Raw genomic sequence first — 15,507 nt, forward strand, 5'->3', positions numbered from 1 at the left:
ATGACTAGATTCCATCGGCTCCGGGCCCGACAGGGCCCTGCACTCGGTGGCTAGCGGGTGAGGGATGATTTTCAGCCCCCAAGAGCCATCTTCGAGGTTGAAAGGGATAAAGTTCTTGCCAATGCACAATGTAAACTGAAGAGCCTGGAAACGTCCAAAAGGCACAAAACCAGCCCAGGGGTTTAAACCCGGGCGGAAGGAAGCCAGTGGCCTCCTTTGGGAGAGTCCAAAGTGTTTGATGGTTTTCTGGTAAAACCTTGGGGTTTTTCTCTGCCTTTCTCCAGGATTTTTAAGCCATTTGGCTTCATTCCTTGGCTTATGGATGGTTCATTTGTCCTGCCCCAGCCTCCTCCCTTGCTCCGTTCGGTCCCACGATGGCGTGGTGCTGAAAGACACATTGCTGGTGTCGAAATGGAAAAGCCAAATGTTTGGCAAAGGACATTAAAACTCAAGAGTCGATTCAGATACAGTCTAAGTGGGAGGGAATCTTTGAAATGCACAGACATTGCCAACCGAAGGAAAACACCTTGGGGAAGTTTTGCCAAAACTGGTTTAAATTTTGAGGGGGAAAATGGATTTTGCTCCCAATTTTTTTAGCAACAACTTTTTCTTCTTTTGAACATATCTAAATGTCTGCATCCTCATCAACCTTCTCTAGCTATCTGTCCCCGCACACCCTATCTATCTATCTATCTATCTATCTATCTATCTATCTATCTATCTATCCCATCCACCCCTTCTTATCTATCTATGTCTATCTATCCCCATCCATCCCCTCTTATCTATCCCCATCCACCCCCTCTATCTATCTATCTATCCCATCCACCCCTTCTTATCTATCTATCTATCTATCCCCATCCACCCTATCTATCTATCTATCCCCATCCACCCCATCTATCTATCCCCAGCCACCCCATCTATCTATCTATCTATCTATCTATCCCCATCCACCCCCTCTATCTATCTATCCATCCATCCCCATCCACCCCATCTATCTATCTATCTATCTATCCCCACACACCCCATCTATCTATCTATCCCCAGCCACCCCATCTATCTATCTATCCCCACACACCCCATCTATCTATCTATCTATCTATCCCCATCCACCCCATCTATCTATCTATCCCCAGCCACCCCATCTATCTATCTATCTATCAATCTATCTATCTATATCCACCCCCTCTATCTATCTATCTATCTATCTATCTATCTATCTATCCCCAGCTACCCCCTCTATCTATCTATCTATCTATCTATCCCCAGCCACCCCCTCTATCTATCTATCTATCCCCATTCACCCCATCTATCTATCTATCCCCACACACCCCATCTATCTATCTATCTATCTATCTATCTATCTATCTATCTATCTATCCCCATCCACTCTCTCTCTCTCTCTCTCTCTCTCTCTCTCTGGGATATTTCCTCATCACCTATCATGGAGACCCTGAGACCTTTCCACATAAAACCGTTTCAATCCTTTCAAAAACGGTGTGTGAAAAATATTGATTTTTTTTCTTTGCAAAACACTCCCCCTCACACCCTGTCATTTTTCAATGTCCAATTTTTTTCTTATTCTCCCTTGGTTTCCATTTAAATTTGCCTCCCTCCACCTCCGTCGCTCATGCTGATTGGCCGGATCAGTCACACGCTCGGTATTTTTTTTAAATCAACATTCCCCACAAACACAATTCTCCCATTTTGGGGGGAGAATTTTCCCCAAAAAGGAAATATAAACAATTGGATTCAAGGTCAAAGATTTGCAGAAACATTTTTAAACATGGAAATTTATGCACATTCATCAGCCAGCACGAGGGAAATGGCTGGACAGCTCTGCTCAAAGGATGCGCTAGATTTCAACACCAACTTTATTTTCCAAAGTGTTTCTTGGGCGTTTGAGTTACATAAGTGGGAGCAACTAACACTGAGTCCATAGAGCTCTGACAGTTAACACCAGCTATGGGCTGACTCCCGAGGTTAAAACAGTGAAAACACCTTGTCTTGTGCTTGTGTGTGTGACCCCGGGCGAGTCGCTGCAGCTCCTTGCCTCAGTTTCTCCATCTCTAAAACAGGGAAATGATCTTTCCTCTGTCTGTTTTGTGGATTGTGAGATCTATGGGGCACGGAATGTCTCTCACTCTGTGTCTGGGCAACGCCTGGCCCGACGGGGCCCCGATCTCGGCGACTCTGTGTCTGGGCAGCGCCCGGCCCGATGGGGCCCTGATCTCGGCGACTCTGTGTCTGGGCAGCGCCCGGCCTGACGGGGTCCCGATCTCGGCGACTCTGTGTCTGGGCAGCGCCCGGCCCGACGGGGCCCCGATCTCGGCGACTCTGTGTCTGGGCAGCGCCCGGCCCGACGGGGCCCCGATCTCGGCGACTCTGTGTCTGGGCAGCGCCCGGCCCGACGGGGCCCTGATCTCGGCGACTCTGTGTCTGGGCAGCGCCCGGCCCGACGGGGCCCCGATCTCGGCGACTCTGTGTCTGGGCAGCGCCCGGCCTGATGGGGTCCCGATCTCGGTGACTCCAGGTCTCACCCCACCTACTCTCTAGTCCTCCACAGAGTCTCTCAGATGTCAGGAGACCAAAAGTGTAAAGTTAAAAAACAGTGAGAGTTAAACTGTTATCACGTTATCCAGCAAAGGGGGGTGTTGGGGGCGGGCTGGGGCAGGGGGTTGATGGTGGGAGTGGTTCCAACAAGGGAGGTTTAGGTTGGACATTAGGAAAAAGTTCCCAACTGTCAGGGTGGTTAAGCACTGAAATAAATTGCCCAGGGAGGTTGTGGAATCTCCATCTCTGGAGATATTTAAGAGCAGGTTAGAGAAATGTCTATCCCGGATGGTCTAGACAGTATTTGGTCCTGCCATGAGGGCAGGGAACTGGACTCGATGACCTCTCGAGGTCCCTTCAGTCCTAGAGTCTATGAGGCTACGAATCCCATAATATCCCCGTTAATGGTTTAGCTCTGTGAGTTCATGCACCTACAGGTTCTGCTGGATGGGAAAATTGCCAGGAATGGAAGGGTTAACATCCCACCTGAGCAACCCCCCCTTCCCCTCCCCCTCAGTATGGAATGGCCCCCAACAGGTCCAGCTCTGGGAGGGGAGCGGGGACTAGTGGCTAGAGCGGGGGCTAGCTGGGAGCCAGGACTCCTGGGTTCTCTCCCCAGCTTGGGGGACGGGGGGGGGTCGAGAGTCCCTCCCCAAATCCTCTTATGCCGGGGCACCGTGTTCCTCCCAGTCCGTGCCCCCTACCTGGCCCGGCTCCTGCTGCTGCTGCCTATCTGGTCTCCCCCCCTCCCCCCCGCCAGCTCCTCCCACCGCCCCCCAGCTGGCAGCACAAAGGGAGCCACCAGGAAAAGCTTCCGATGAGAAACAGGCAGCTGGTGCCCCTCACTCCCGACCCGCAGCCCCCAACCCCACAGCCCCTCTCGGCTTGTGCCCCTCCTGACCCGCAGCCCCCCTCACTCCTGACCCCAGCTCCAAACCAATGTCTGTCTGTCTATCTATCCCCACACACCCCCTCTATCTATCTATCTATCTATCCACTCCCAGCCACCCCCTCTATCTATCTATCCCCATCCACCCCCTCTATCTATCTATCTATCTATCCACTCCCAGCCACCCCCTCTATCTATCTATCTATCCCCACACACCCCCTTTATCTATCTATCCCCAGCCACCCCGTCTATCTATCTATCTATCCCCAGCCACTCCATTATCTATCTATCTATCTATCCCCAGCCACCCCATCTATCTATCTATCTATCTATCTATCTATCCCGACACCCCCTGATCTATCTATCTATCCCCAGCCACTCCATTATCTATCTATCTATCTATCTTATCTATCTATCCATCCCCAGCCACCCCCTCTATCTATCCATCTATCTATCCATCCCCAGCCACCCCTTCTATCTATCTATCTATCCCCACACACCCCCTTTATCTATCTAGCCCCAGCCACCCCATCTATCTATCCATCTATCTATCCATCCCCAGCCACCCCATCTATCTATCTATCTATCTATCCCCATCCACCCCCTCTATCTATCTATCTATCCCCATCCACCACCTCTATCTATCTATCTATCCACTGCCAGCCACCCCCTCTATCTATCCCCACACACCCCCTTTATCTATCTATCCCCATCCACCCCATCTATCTATCTATCTATCCATCCATCCCCATCCACCCCATCTATCTATCTATCTATCCCCACACACCCCCTCTATCTATCTTTCCCCATCCACCCCATCTATCTATCCATCCCCAGCCACCCCCTCTATCTATCTATCTATCCCCACACACCCCCTTTATCTATCTATCCCCATCCACCCCATCTATCTATCTAGCCCCAGCCACCCCCTCTATCTATCTATCTGTGTACAGGGTGTTTCACCAAGGCTGGGGCCGAGCTTGACTCCCCGCTCTGACACACACACACATATGGTGGGACCGCAGGGGAGTCACTGACTATCTCCATCCAACCCTTTCCCATCTGTAAACAGGGGAGAAAGTCCAACCTCTGTCTATTTAGACCAGGGGTTCTCAAACTGGGGGTCAGGACCCCTCAGTGGGTTGCGAGGTTATTACACGGGGGGGTCACAAGCTGTCGGCCTCCACCCCAAACCCTGCTTTGCCTCCAGCATTTATAATGGTGTTAAATATAAAAAAGTGTTTTTCATTTATAAGGGGGGTCGCACTCAGAGGCTTGTTGTGTGAAAGGGGTCACCAGTGCGAAAGTTTGACAACCACTGGTTTAGACTGTGAGATTGGGGGAGGGAATGGCTCTCAGTTTGTGTCTGGGGGGCCCCGATCTCGGCGACTCTGTGTCTGGGCAGCGCCCGGCCTGACGGGGCCCTGATCTCGGCGACTCTGTGCCTGGGCGGCGCCCGGCCCGACGGGGCCCTGATCTCAGCGACTCCGTGTCTGGGCAGCGCCCGGCCCGACGGGGCCCCGATCTCGGCGACTCCGTGTCTGGGCGGCGCCCGGCCCGACGGGGCCCCGATCTCGGCGACTCCGTGTCTGGGCGGCGCCCGGCCCGACGGGGCCCCGATCTCGGCGACTCCGTGTCTGGGCGGCGCCCGGCCCGACGGGGCCCCGATCTCGGCGACTCCAGGTCTGGGCGGCGCCTGGCCCGACGGGGCCCTGATCTCGGTGACTCTGGGTCTGGGCGGCGCCCAGCCCGACGGGGCCCCGATCTCGGTGACTCCGGGTCTGGGCGGCGCCTGGCCCGATGGGGCCCTGATCTCGGTGACTCTGGGTCTGGGCGGCGCCCGGCCCGACAGGGCCCTGATCTCGGCGACTCTGGGTCTGGGCGGCGCCCGGCCCGACGGGGCCCCGATCTTGGCGACTCCGGGTCTGGGCGGCGCCCGGCCCGACGGGGCCCCGATCTCGGTGACTCCGGGACTGGGCGGCGCCTGGCCCGACGGGGCCCTGATCTCGGTGACTCTGTGTCTGGGCAGCGCCCGGCCCGACGGGGCCCTGATCTCGGCGACTCTGTGTCTGGGCAGCGCCCGGCCCGACGGGGCCCCGATCTCAGTGACTGTGCATCTTAGGACCCTTAGAACACCCTGGGCGCTGGGCAAACCGCACAGAATGGTGAGATCTGAAGCCCCGTGGGGCAGGGAGCGTCTCTTTGTTCTGTCTGTCCAGCACCTGGCACAATGGGGGTCCTGGGCCACAGCTGGGGAGCCTTGCGCTGCGACACTACAGAGAACTGCTGTGAGAGGCTCATGGCCACCCTCCCTCAGGTCTTCACTCAGGTGTGAATGTTTAACGGTGAGAGTAATGAACCATTGGCCCCAGTCCCCTAGGGCTACGGTGGATTCTCCATCACTGGCCATTTTAAAACCAAGACAGGATGTTTTTTTCCAAGACTGGCTCAAGGAATTATTTCTGGGCAGTTCTCTGGCCTGTGTTATACAGCGTGTCAGGCTAGATGATCACAATGGTTCCTCCTGGCCTTAGAATCTATGAATCCTTGAATCTATAGACAATTCCAGTCCTGGGGAAAGCTAATGGCCGTCCCAAGCTAAAGAGAAGGAGCAATTAAACACCCCTTTGTGTAGTGATAACTGTGGATAATCAGAAGCCCCTGCCCAAGGCACTACGTTGCATGGCAAAGCCAAGCAGAACTAGGGTGTATGGGCTGAAGGGAAGTCCTGGGACATGTTGCAGGAGCTGGACAATTGGTTGCTTGCAGCAGAGGGTGTCTTCTGTGTGAGAGACGCAGAGAGTCAGCTGACAGAGGGAGAGGGTAGCCCTTGGGGCAGGCACAGAGACATTGCTGCTTGGGTCACAGGACAGGCTGAAAGCAGGCATGGATTGCTGAGTAAGGAAAGTGCCTGGTGCTGATTGGGTCTGTTGTGTTCAGGGAAACAGGCCTGTGGGGCTCTCCTTGGTAAATGAATAAATACTGTAGCAAAGCTAATAAATAGCATACAGTGCCTAGCACAATGGGGTGCCGGGCCATCACCGGGGTGTCTGGGCACTACCGTAACACACCTAATAGATAACGATTCTGAAATGAAAAAAAACTTGGTTTCAATCCAGGTCTCTCTCCACCCTCCAAGCCAATAAAAGGAGGGAAGCAGAGGTGTGAGACATTTCAACTGACAATTTGTGAGTGTTTGTGTGTGAAAAATCCTGAGGTGGGGCACCCCAAACACCGAGCGAAGTCGCGTCGGTTTCGACGAACAGGCCCTGTCGGAAAAACCTCAGAAAACTCCAAAAAGAGGGCGAAAAGTTTTGATGTAAAAATGTTACTTAACAATCCAGTTTAAAAGGAAAAAACCCTCCCTTTAAGCTCGAAAAAAATCACAACATTTCGTTGGCCCCCAAATGAATCCCCCCCCCCCCCCGACTTTTCGGTCAGACAATTGGAAAAACAATGCGTTTGGGGTGTGTGACGGGTTGGACCCTGTGATAAATGGAGTGTGTGTGTGGGGGCGGGTGTAGCTCCCTTTGATGGACACCCAGCCAGCCAGTTAGCTATAAAATCCCTGTTCTCTGCTTGGCTTAAAAGTCTCACTGCGACGCTCCTGGGGGGAGGCGGACAGGGCAGAGCGATGCTGTAAGAAGCTTGGGCCAGGTATGAAAAATCGTCAGTCTCATACCTAGAAACTTCGCATTTCAAACCCCAGAGACGTAAGGAGATCAGGGAATGTCTAGAAGAGACGCGACCAGGCTATGGCTTGTGGATTCCTCTGTGCTAACCCCAGGTGCTTTTGTTTTGCTTGTAACTTTTAAGCGGGACCTCAAGGGGCAGAGATGCCGAAATTCCCTGGGTGAAGCTAAAACGAGGAAGTGGAAACCAGGGCCGATGCCACGGTAGGGCTCTGCTCTGGCTAGGCAGGGGCCAAATTCGATTTGTATTTAATTATATGTCAACGGATTGCGTCAACATTTCTACTCCCCCCCCCCCGTTTTTATCTATTTACGTTTTAACGGTGGTGGGAAGTTATGGGGGGCAGTCAGACCACGGGGAGGGTTCATGATTTAACGACGGCAGACGCTGAGATTCAAACCGTGGACGCTTTATTGCGCCGTTCGTCGCCAGCACACGGCGAAGTAGACGTAGCGACTTAGCAAACCCGACCACGTCCTCCAGCGGCAGGGTGCTGCCTGGGCCTCGCTGGAAACACGGTAGCAATTCATGGGCCCAGGGTGTGGGGGGGAAATTGACGCGGGAATTGACGCCTACCGATATTTGCTGATAAATCCTCCCACCTCCAGCTACAGGCAGGGGTGAAAGTAACTTACAGGACTTACCGGTACTGCGGAGTCCTGAGGGGGCGTGGCCTCACCCGAAAGAGGCGTGGCCTCATCCAGAAGAGGCGTGGCCTCTCAAGATTTAAAGGTCCTGGGGAACCAGCTGTGGCTGGGAGACCCAGAGCCCAGTGGCTCCCAGCTGCAGAGGTGGCTGGGAGCCCCCCGGAGCTCAGGGGCAAATTAAAGGGCCTGGGGCTCTGGCCGCCAGGGGGAACCCCGAGCTTTGCGGGGCTGGGGCAGGGATTTAAAGGGCCCAGAGCTCCTGCTGCTGAGGGAAGCCCGGAGCCCTTTAAATCCCAGCCCCAGCCCGGCCGCTGGAGCCGCGGCAGGGATTTAAAGGGCTCTGGGCTGCCTGCAGTGGCGGGGAGCTCTGAGCCCTTTAAATCCCAGCCCCAGCCCGGCCGCCAGAGCTGCGGCAGGGATTAAAAGGGCTCTGGGCTGCCCACAGCTGCGGGCAGCCCAGAGCCCTTTCAATCCCCGCCGTGGAAGTCGATGCGGTCCAGCACAGCGTACTGGCTCTTGCCGGTACACCGGACCAGACCGGACCGGCTTACTTTCACCTCTGGAGCAGCAGAAATACTGTCTCCCCTGTCCCCCCACCCCTCAAAAGGGCACCGGCGCCCTCCCCACGGGATAGTAATACATATTGTATGTATGTGTATGTGTATGAATGTGTCACAAACAATGCAGCTGCAGCCTGCCACCGACCTGCAGCGACCCCAGCAACCGGCCCCTGTGGGCTGCTGCCTGCAGAGAGCCAGCAGGTGCGGCTGGGCTGGGTCTGCCAAGGAGTAAGTAACCAAGGCAAAAGCCACAGCCAGCCAGCCAGGAAGGCAGGGGGGGGCGGGGGGAAATCAGGAGTGAATGGAGGACAACTGGAATAGCCTTCATGAAATATACAAGATATTTAGAGAAAGTTTTGTCAGTTTCAGCCTCTGCACTCTGCAGGCAGGACAAAACAAAAAGAGATCTGAGATTGTCCTAAGGACATTTCAGGTGTTTAAATCAATATATACAGAGGGTGGATTGGAAGGAAAACGACTATTTCTTTCAAAGGAGGCACAATAATTTCCCTGAATATTCAGTTTTCCCCCCAAATCCCTTTGTGGTTTTGTCTATGGGGGCTATTTGCTTTCCCTGTGAATCTTCAGTTGCTTTAGCAAAATTGCTTTGCCCAAAAGAAACCCTAATCATCTTGACACATCTTTCCACCATGTTCTCCATGTTTTTTGTGTTGTTTTTTTTAAACAATAACCTTTCAAAGAGGATCTGCAAGCAGTTTGGACATCACAACCATGATCCTCTGCTGGGGAGGGAATGGGATAGATTTGAACTTGGAAATGGTTCCTGATTTTGATTGTGTTTAGGAGATCCCCTCATCCCAGGGGCAGAAAAGAACAGCCACTCCCATGGTCACACACGCCCAACAACAACTGGGAGTGAAATGAACAAGGATGCCAGAAACGGCTCCTAACTCTGGGCACTGAACTGCACAGGGAACAGCTGAGTTTAAACTGTTCTTTTGCAGGCAGCAGCAGCAGGCATCTCAGCCAGTCTCCCTACTGCGAGCTAGAGCCTAGAGGAGAACCCCTGCGGGGGGTGGGGGGGAGGAATGCAGAGCCTGTCTGCAGCCTGGCTGGAGGAGGGGGAGGGAGGAGATGAGAAACCAATGTGACAGTGAGTTTTCCCCTTCCACCTGCTTTTATTAGCTCTGGATTTAAGCTGTGCAGCCAAATGCTTGTATTTGTTGTGTATATTAGTATTGGAGAGATCCCTTCATCCCGGGGGCAGACAAGGACGGCCCCTGCCATGGTCAAACACACCCTCCCCTCGACCCCCTCCCCCCAGCTACTGTGAGTGAAATTAACAAGGATGCCAGAAACCGCTCCTAACCCCGGGGGGGCTGAACCATCAGGGAACAGCTGAGTTTAAACTATTCTTATGCAGGGAACAGGCTTCTCTCTCCTCAGTCAGTCTCCTTTTCTTACCGGTCCTCCGTACCGGCCCGTACCCGCTTACTTTCACCTCTGGCTACAGGCCGCCAAAGGAGGAGGCAGACGAGACATTTTTAGAGCCCATAACAGATGTATCCAAAGCACGGGACCCGGCGGCGTATTATCGCCTAGGCCAACAAGGCCTAGGCCTAGGGCGGCAAGTTTGCAGGGGCGGCAAATTTGCTCGTGACCCCCTCCCCAACTCCGCCCCGTCCCCAAATCCCCGGCCCGCCTCCTCCCCCAGGCACGCCCGCGCTTCCCTCCTTCCACCTCCCTCCCAGGCTTGCCGCGTGAAAGTGCTGGGAGGGAGGGAGACGCGAGTAGCGATGCGCTTGGAGGAGGCAGAGCAGAGGTGAGCTGGGGCCCGCGGGCGCGGGGAGTAACCTGGGGGGGCCGGGAACCGCTCCCCGCCCCACTCACCTCCGCTCCACCACCGCCATTCCCCGAGCGCCACAACTGCCCTCCTCCTGCCTCCCTCCCAGGGGAGCAGAGATGAGCTGGCGGGGGGGGGGGGGTTGGCAATTTTTTGTGGGCCTGGGGCGCCAAATTTGTTAGTCCACCACTGACCGGACCTGATGGGAATCAGGGACTTTTAACCCTCCAGAAGACAAGACGGAGCGTCTGAGTCCTTGGATGGCACTGAGGACAAGTCCTTTGTTTCCCAAGGTGGAGGACGGGGGTGGGGTGGGGAGGATCTGGCCGAGAGCCGGACGGTGGACGGCCACGTGGGGGAACGTGATCGCGAAATGATCCGGTGACAGGCAAAGAGCGAGAGCAGCACAATAAAGATGTCGGACGGGGACGAGCCCGGGGACCCCGGGGATGCGATTATAGGGGGAACGGGGAGCTGGCGGCTTCCACGAGAAACAATATTAAAGTTACAAGAGCAAACTAGTCCAGCACGGAGGGGATGAGCCCTGAAGAGAGAGAAAGAGAGAGAGAGTGTGTGTGTGTGTGTGCATGTGTGCGTGTGTGCACGTGTGTGTGTCGCCCCCTGCTGGAGGGGCTGGGCCCTGCTCTGTAGGATCTGTTCACACACACACACAATCTCTCAACAAAAACCCTTCTGAGCAACCAACCACACAAATGGGAGATTGGCCCAGGAAAACAAGGGCAGGGACACGGGTCCCACTGGGCACCTGCCATCCACAGCCCCCCGGCAGTGTGGCCAAGTGAGAAAATACCCTAAAGAGAAAAGGGGGGAAATAGGGATAATTTTGATTCATTCAATTAGTGGTTGGAGCAGGGGAGGGGGCTGGGAGCCAGGATGCCTGGGTTCTCTCCGACTCTGGGAGGGGAGTGGGAGCTAGTGGTTAGATGGGGGGGCTGGGAGCCAGGACTCCTCGGTTCTCTGCGGCTCGGGGAGGGGAGTGGGGGCTAGTGGTGAGATGGGGGGGATGGGAGCCAGGACTCCTGGGTTCTCTCCGGCTCTGGGAGGGGAGTGGGCGCTAGTGGTTAGATGGGGGGGGGCGGGGAGCCAGGACTCCTGGGTTCTCTCCGGCTCTGGGAGGGGAGTGGGGGCTAGTGGTTAGATGGGGGGGGCTGGGAGCCAGGACGCCTGGGTTGTCTCCGGCTCTGGGAGGGGAGTGGGAGCTAGTGGTTAGATGGGGGGGCTGGGAGCCAGGACTCCTGGGTTCTCTCCGGCTCTGGGAGGGGAGTGGGGGCTAGTGGTTAGATGGGGGGGCTGGGAGCCAGGACGCCTGGGTTCTCTCCGGCTCTGGGAGGGGAGTGGGGGCTAGTGGTTAGATGGGGGGGCTGGGAGCCAGGACATCTGGGTTCTCTGCGGCTCTGGGAGGGGAGTGGGGGCTAGTGGTTAGATGGGGGGGCTGGGAGCCAGGACTCCTGGGTTCTCTGCGGCTCTGGGAGGGGAGTGGGGGCTAGTGGTTAGAGCAGAGGGGCTGGGAGCCAGGACGCCTGGGTTCTCTCTGGCTCTGGGCGGTGTATGCGGACTGATGGACACGGGGCCTGCGGGGAGTTGCCTGAGGTCAGTCTCCGCCCCCCGCCCCGTCGGTCTGTGGCTGGGTTTTCCCTTGGTGGTTGTGGGGGGGTATCGGCCTCCCCCCACCCCACAGTCTCGCCTCGGAACCCAGGCGTCCGGGGCCGGATTGGAGCGCGGCGTTTCCACCCGGTCGCGTTTTGCAGCGACACCGGCTCCTGCTGCGGGTGGAGGGACGGACGGACGGACAGAGACAGACGGGACCCCCCCGGCCCCCCCCCCCACGCCGGGGACCCGGGGCTGTCACAGGGCGCCAGAGCCCGCAGGGGGCGGCACATGGCCCCGGGGCGCAGGGGGGCGCCGGGCGCGTAGAGCCTCGACCGGTGCCGCCCCCCCCCGCCTGGACCGGACCGGTACCACCAAATCCAGCCGGGTTTGGACCGGTACCGCCCCCAGCCTGGACCGGACCGGTGCCGCCCCCCCAGCTGGAACCAGGACAGAGCTGCTGGATCCCTCCCCGGGCCCGGCTCGGAGCCGGCCCCAGCGCTGCCATGAGCTGAGGGCACCGTGCCCGGCGCTGGCCCGGCCGGCCGTGTGGGCACCAGAGCTGCCATGAGCCCGGAGACGGGACGCTGGGCACAGGTGCCTGGGAAGGTAAATTAACCCCCGGGGGGGCGGTGCCAGGGGCAGTGGAGGGTGACAGGGTAGGAGGTGCCAGGGGCGGCAGCGGGTTAGGAGAGGGCAGTGGGGTGAGCTGGGGCAGTGGGGAGGCGACGGGGAGTACCAGGGGCAGTGGAGGATGACGGGGTGGGGAGTGCCAGGGGCGGCAGGGGGTTAGGAGGGGGCAGTGGGGTGAGCTGGGGCAGTGGGGAGGCGACGGGGGGTGTCGGGGCAGTGGAGGATGACGGGGTGGGGAGTGCCAGGGGTGGCAGGGGGTTAGGAGGGGGCAGTGGGGTGAGCTGGGGCAGTGGGGAGGCGACGGGCGGTGCCAGGGGCAGTGGGTGGTAGCAGGGGGTGGCACGGGAGCATTGGGGCAGTGAGGGGGGGCCAGCGGGTGTTGCTGTGGCCATGGGGTGATGTGGGAGGCCAGTTCTCCCACGGGGAACTGAGCTGGGACCCAGGAACCTCCAGGGGCTGAATGGGAGCCTGCGCCCCCCAGAGGGAAAAGGCCTCATCCCTGCCCGTGCCCCGAGCCCTCGGAGACTCCTGTACGTGGTGCGGGGTCTATGACACACACCTGATCATTGCCCCCCACCCCCACCCCTGTTTCTCCTTCCAGACGCTCTGAGCAGGTCCCGCCAGCGGGGGGCGCCGCCCGCCCCATGGATCTCCACCCCTTCAGCCCGCGGCCCCCCAGGGACGGAGGCGCCGACGCCCGGCACCAGCCCCCGGCCCGGGAGGAGCCGTCCAGGCGCCGGCTCAAACTGGAGGAGGACGGGGAGGCCAGCCGGCCGCGCGCCCCCCGGGCCCCACCCTGGCCCCCCGGCCCCGGGGAGGCCGGGCCGGAGCAGGGCGAGGCCGCGCGCTACGGTCGCTACCTGCTGATCGACAGCCAGGGGCTGCCCTACACGGTGCTGGTGGAGGAGGCGGGCGCGGCGGGCGAGCGGGCGGGGCTGCGGAAGGTGTACTGCTGCCCGGTCTGCTCGCGCACCTTCGAGTACCTCTCCTACCTGCAGCGGCACAGCATCACCCACTCGGAGCACAAGCCCCACGTCTGCCGGGCCTGCGGCAAGGCCTTCAAGCGCACGTCCCACCTGGAGCGGCACAAGTACACCCACGCCGGGCGCAAGCCCCACCAGTGCCCCATCTGCCAGCGCAGCTTCCGCGACGCCGGCGAGCTGGCCCACCACCAGCGCGTGCACACGGGCGAGCGCCCCTTCCAGTGCGAGGCCTGCCACATGCGCTTCGGCGAGCGCAACACGCTCCAGCGGCACATCCGGCGCAAGCACCGCCAGCAGCCGCCCACGCCCTGACGGGCACGGGGAACCCCGGAGCCGGACCGGGGCCACCCCGACGGGCACGGGGAGGCTCGGAGCCGGACCGGCGCCACCCTGGTGGGCACGGGGAGCCCCGGAGCCGGACCGGCGCCGCCCCGACGGGCACGGGGAGCCCCGGAGCCAAACTGACACTGCCCCGATGGGCACGGGGAACCCCGGAGCCGGACCGGTGCCACCCCAACGGGCATGGAGAGCCCCGGAGCCAGACTGACACCACCCCAAAGGGCATGGGGAGCTGCCCTGACAGGCACAGGGAGCCCCGGAGCCGGACCGACACTGCCCACACCCCAACGGGCACGGGGAGCCCAGGAGCCGGACCGGCACCGCCCACACCCCAACGGGCACGGAGAGCCCCGGAGCCAGCCTGGCAACTCCCCATGGCTTAGCCACGTAGCAACCTTCGTCCCCACATGGGCCCCTGACTCTGGGGGCATGGTGGTCTCTACTGTACCCCCCCCACCCTGCCTAGGGGAGGGGGACGTGCCCTGTACCCCTGTGGGCAGCCCCCCTGTGCCCTAGCCCAAGGCATTGGCCTCCCCACAGATGCCCCCCACGGCGCCCCAAGACAGAGACTGCCCCTCGCAGATAGGGCAGGGCAGCCTGGATCGGTTCAGTCCGAGCCCATGTGGGTTCTGGAGCACTCGGGACTGGCTGGCTCGGGGGGGGTGGGGGGAATGAGGCCCGGGGCCTGTCCCTTCTATGGACAGATATCTCAGTCCTACCGCCAGTGGTTGGGGGGGGAGGGGGGTTGTCCTGGCCACCCCCATAGAGGGTCGTGGTGACTCTACATTCCCTAGAAATAGGCTCATATTGCTCCTGTTGGCCCATCTACCCCGGTATCCGGCCCTCTCCTGCTCCGTGGAGCAGCCCCACTGGCCTAGCTAACCTGGTATCCCACCCGCTCCCTGCCCCCGGATCAGTCCCAGAGGCCCATCTGCCCCGGTATCCTGCCTCAAACAGTGACCAACGGCTGGGGGCCATCACGGCAGGCCCACCATGCACCGGGACCAAGCTTCACGTCATGTTTTTCGGTCTGGCGCCCCCAAACGGCTGCAGGTGGAGGCAGGGGAGCAGGATGCCCCCGCCCCCAGGACTCCCAATCGCCCCAGAGAAGGAAATCCAATAACAGAACTGGCCCCACGGGCCGTCAAGCCCAGATCGCTCCAAGGTGCCTGGCCTGGCCAGCTGCTCCCTCTCCACAGCTCCGATTTACGGGGGAATCTCCGTTATCTCGGTTTTTTAATTATTATTAATTAAAACACTTTTTTTTTGGGTTGTTTTTGTGTGTGTGGAATGAAGTGTTGGGCCTGGGGTTCGAATTCCGTCAGGGCAGGGCTGCGGGTGTGGCAGAGCCCAGCTCATTGCTGGAGGGGAGCTAGGGGCTGGGTTTGGTACCAAAAAGTACATCAGGCAAGACACGGTTTTGGGTCCCAAGCGGCTATTTACCAGGCATGTCTCACCACAGGTATTTTCCAGCAAAACCCCTTTTTTTTACCAGGTGATTGGACCAAGAAAACTGACATTTCGGGGGTGAAAATCTTCAGTTTTTCATTAAAAGTTTGGGGGTTTTGAGGATCCAACGTTGGTACCAAAAGCAAAAGAAATGGACGGAGAACGTGGTTGAAAAACCAATTTAGTTGACTGAAGATGCATTTTGAAACCCCAGTTTGTTTCAACTGAAAATCGTGTTTAAAATCCCAAAACTTTTGATCAAAAAATACATTTTCTAAACTGAAAATAGTTTTGGGGGAAAAAACCAGTTTTTGAAATTAAAAATTTTAACTGCGAATCACATTATTCAAAT

The 15,507-nt window shown here is 58.1% G+C and overlaps 1 protein-coding gene across 1 annotated transcript; it reads left to right on the top strand.

The window, feature by feature from the left end:
- The first annotated feature begins 11,822 nt into the window (after positions 1-11,822).
- LOC123349898 (zinc finger protein 581-like) lies at positions 11,823-14,980 on the top strand. Its single transcript, XM_044988167.1, has 2 exons — positions 11,823-12,360; positions 12,986-14,980. Exon 2 carries the CDS (start codon positions 13,029-13,031, stop codon positions 13,677-13,679), a length of 651 nt encoding a protein of 216 aa, XP_044844102.1. The 5' UTR covers positions 11,823-12,360; positions 12,986-13,028; the 3' UTR covers positions 13,680-14,980.
- The last annotated feature ends 527 nt before the right edge of the window (positions 14,981-15,507 follow it).

The sequence above is a fragment of the Mauremys mutica genome, chromosome 15 (assembly GCF_020497125.1).
Source record: "Mauremys mutica isolate MM-2020 ecotype Southern chromosome 15, ASM2049712v1, whole genome shotgun sequence".
In the NCBI taxonomy this organism is placed as follows: domain Eukaryota; kingdom Metazoa; phylum Chordata; order Testudines; family Geoemydidae; genus Mauremys; species Mauremys mutica.